Source organism: Nymphaea colorata, chromosome 4 (genome assembly GCF_008831285.2).
Source record: "Nymphaea colorata isolate Beijing-Zhang1983 chromosome 4, ASM883128v2, whole genome shotgun sequence".
In the NCBI taxonomy this organism is placed as follows: domain Eukaryota; kingdom Viridiplantae; phylum Streptophyta; class Magnoliopsida; order Nymphaeales; family Nymphaeaceae; genus Nymphaea; species Nymphaea colorata.
Window position 1 is genome coordinate 480560 of NC_045141.1, and position 4014 is coordinate 484573.

The 4014-nt window shown below is 42.2% G+C and overlaps 1 protein-coding gene across 1 annotated transcript; it reads right to left on the bottom strand.

The window, feature by feature from the left end:
- Positions 1–841: 841 nt before the first annotated feature.
- LOC116252545 (uncharacterized) lies at positions 842–2210 on the bottom strand. Its single transcript, XM_031626891.1, has 3 exons — positions 1933–2210; positions 1513–1851; positions 842–1088 (listed from the first exon to the last, which is right to left on the bottom strand). The coding sequence occupies exons 1-3, from the start codon at positions 2208–2210 to the stop codon at positions 842–844; spliced, it is 864 nt and encodes a 287-aa protein (XP_031482751.1).
- Positions 2211–4014: the final 1804 nt, after the last annotated feature.

Sequence of the window (4014 nt, forward strand, 5' to 3'; positions counted from 1 at the left end):
AAAACCTTATCCATTCTCCATTCCGAACTTTCCACTCAACTTTGTTTTGGATCTAGCTCCATCCTCACTGCAGTCCTTTCCAGCCCCAACTTTGATTAGGTGATCTCTCGAGGGTCCAAAGACTATGAGAGCTCAAGTATTTATCCTTAAACATGTTAGCCCAAGGGTCTCCATCAGTTCTCCATTCCCAACTTTCCAGTCAACTTTGTTTTGGATCTAGCGCCATCCTCACTGCAGTCCTTTCCAGCCCCAACTTTGATTAGGTGATCTCTTGAGGGTCCAAAGACTATGAGAGCTCAAGTATTTATCCTTAAACATCTTAGCCCAAGGGTCCCCATTTGTCAACAGCTGACAACATCTGTTTCGCTCTGTTCACTTCCTCCAACCTTCTTATTCCAACTCCTCCTTCCTCTAGAGGCAGATACAGTCGCTCCCATTTAACTAGATGCCTGTGTCTTGAACCATCATCCTCATTCCACAAGAATTTGATACAAGCTTGTTTGATTCTCTTTAAGATGACCTTAGTCAATCTAAAAGACATCATCCAAAAGTAAAGCAAGGCCATCAACACATACCAGACGAGGCATAGCCAGCCCGCGTAGGACAAGATCCGAGCCCTCCATCCCTCCAACCTCTTTTCCACCATAGTGAGGAGTGGTAAGCAAAAATCTTCTATAAGATTTTCCAAGAACAGAGGTAACCCAAGATACTCCGAAGGGAGGTCCCTACTAGACCAATGTAAGATACTCTTAATTTCTCACATGTGTCAATCAACCATGGTTCTAGCAAAAATCTTAGACTTTTGCTTGTTCACCTTCATGCCAGCAAGGCATTCAAAATCCTATAAAATAGCATTTGTAATACTAATAGTTCTCTTGGTGGCCTTATCCACCATAATCACATCATCAGCAAACAACATAGCACATCCATTAGGCCTCACACGATAGATTTTAGGAACGATGACGTTTTTGCTAATCATTTCCTTGATGAGCAGTCTATTGAACATTTCCATAACAATGAGAAAGAGATATGGGGACAAGGAATCACCTTGTTGCAGTCTGTGCCTCCCATCGAATTTCTCTCTCATCCTGCCATTCACAAGAATTCCATAAGATACAGAGGTTACACACTTCATGACTCTAGTAATCCATCTGGAATGAAATCCCAAAAACTGCATATTATTAGCTAAGAAGGCCCAGGAAACTCTATCATAAACTTTCATCAAATCAAGCTTAAGGCAACAGTCTCCTTTGTCCCGTAAGTCCTTAGAGTTTATGGTCTCATTCACCCACATGATATTGTCATGGATGTGTCTCCCTTTTGACTGTTTAGTTAACACTGATAATACGACTTAGGATGCCCCTCATTCTGTTAACAATAACCTTCACGATGATCTTATATATAGTGTCACATAAAGAGATGGGTTTGAAATCTTCAACTTTCATGGAGTTTTCTTTCTCCGAGATGAGACAAATCATAGTTTCATTGATAGTCTTCACAATTTTACCATACGAGAAGAAGTCTTGCACAACATTCACCACATCAATCATTACCATCTCCCAACACTCCTGATAGAAATAATTATGAAAGCCATCTAGACCAGCTACATTGTCCTTATCTAAACTCCACATTGTTGTAGTCACCTCCTCCTCCAAGACAGATTGACAAAGCTGTTCATTTTCATATTCTGTGACCCTAGCTATGTTATCAATACCTCCAAACAAAATTCCTTGTGCATCGTCCATAGCTAGGATCTTTTTAAAATAATCAGTCCACACTTCAAGTATCTTCCCACTTTGAACATACTCTATGCCATCACATTCTAGGCTTCTAATCTTTCGTTTAGCTTGCCTAGATTTAACCATTGCATGAAAAAAGGAGGTGTTTTTATCACCCTCCACAAGCCATCAAATATGAGACCTTTACTTTCACATTACCTCTTCCATGAGGAGGGCCTGAGATAGTTGCTGCCTCACCCTATGTTCATCATCTAGTGCACCTTCAATTCCTTGTTCTACACAATCCCTGCAACCCTCCAATCTACTTTGTAGCTTAGCAATATTATCACTAAGGCTGCCAAATGAATTCTTATTCCAAACTAAAAGGGTCATTCTCACTCGTTTAAGATTAACTAGGAGACGCATCATGTAGCACCCTCTGTCATCACCTCTCCAAGGTTCCAACATCACTGCCTTGCCTTCTTTGTCCATCAACTAAGGCTTAAAGAACCTAAGCGGCTTCTTACCACTGTAATCATCTTTAGTGTTCTGGTTTGGTAGGTAAGTGCAAAGTGGTCCGAACTAGCATATGTCTGAATCTTAAGACTGCCCTCACCTCCAAAACTGGTTTGCCACTCATCATTCACCAAGCACCAATCTAGCTAAAGATTTTCATGGGTAGGAGAGCTCAGTACCTCACTAGTAGTGCTATGAATCTCGAGAACCATGGCATTATCATTCCCTTCATCACCCTCATCTTGAGGAAGATCAATACAAGCATGATTTATATTTTCATTCACCTCTTTCCTCTTCTTGGAACCATTACATCTCTGAGTAAGGGCATCTTCCAAGCTAACTAGTGTTACAAGAGGCCGACCTTTCTTCCCCTTGCTGGCAAACCTTACAGGCTTTCTGGTCCACCTCTGCCTTTCATCTGCTACCTCCACTTGACTGCCCTGAATGGTTGTAGCCTGCATAGGCCCTTCCTTCATAGACATGCCTCCATCCTTCTCCTTGGCTAAGGAGGAGTCCTTGGCCCTAGCTATGAACATGAACCTCAATGTGCCTGCCTGTTCGCCAGTGTCGTTAACTGCTACCTTTTTAATACTAAAAAAAGGATTAGATATCTATTTTTCAGTGCTTTCAATCATTCTTTCCTCTCCCAACTCAGAGGTAGTATTCTAACCCCCTTTCATCCCTCTTTTATTGTATTTCTTGCACTCATTATCGTCAGCCTTCCTTACCTCCTTCTACTGTCCAGAGGTTGCACCCCCAACCCTGTCATTACAAGATGGACTAGTTTCCAGTTCCTGATCAGGCTAAGTGTCATTCCCTTCAACCTTATCCAATTGATTGTTAAATGCTGCAAATCTGTTAATATGAGGTTTCTTTCCTCCAGAATCACTTCTTTGGAATCTTGCTTTGGATTTTTTAATCACCAAGACTTTATTCCATGCCAGCTCCTTGACAACTGAGTTTTCAGCAATTGCCTTTATTCCTACAAGCATCTTTACAGTGCGAGGTTGTGCCACACGCACGACAGTACCAAACCTTAGATTCATAGAGCACGACTTGAATTATCCTGGACTCCCTTACTTCTAGCTTGATTTGGGCACTGGTTTAAAATTGAGAAGAACATCAATTTACAACCATGCAAAGCCAAGCTTGTCCCTATGTAGAGTACATTCATCAGCTCTAAGGATGCACCCAGCCATTGTGCGATGGCTCTAAGGCTATACGAGTTCTAGAATAAGACAGAGAGTTGAGGAAGATGAATCCATAGAGGAATTGATTCCTCCTCATGCAGGCGTAATTCCAAACCTGGCTTCCACCAACTGTTAATAAGAAAATGGCCACCAACAACCCATTTTCTATGCAAAACCTCCATGAGCTCTTCCTCATAACTCACCCACACCAAAAATCTCCCATTCCCAATGACAGAAAATTTTGGGCAGCTGACATTCACCCAAAGCTTTTGTAAGGCCTGAAAAACATACCCATAATCCATGTCCATGTTTGATCTTCCTCCATAGAATCCAGCCACTGCAACAAAACAGTACAACTCCTTCATTTTTTGATACGCTTCAGCAGGGAATGCCACCGTAGGTCCTCACCAGACCGGTCTATGGTCACCATTGGGCAACCCTCAGATTTTGCCTCTTGGTTGCCAAAAACAACACGTGCCCATCCCTGTAAACCATTCATTTGAGGGGTGGCGTCAACACATCGATTCCCTGCTGAACACCTCCCTCAGTCAGCTGAGCCATTGAAGTCTTACCTTGATCCTCTTCCACTC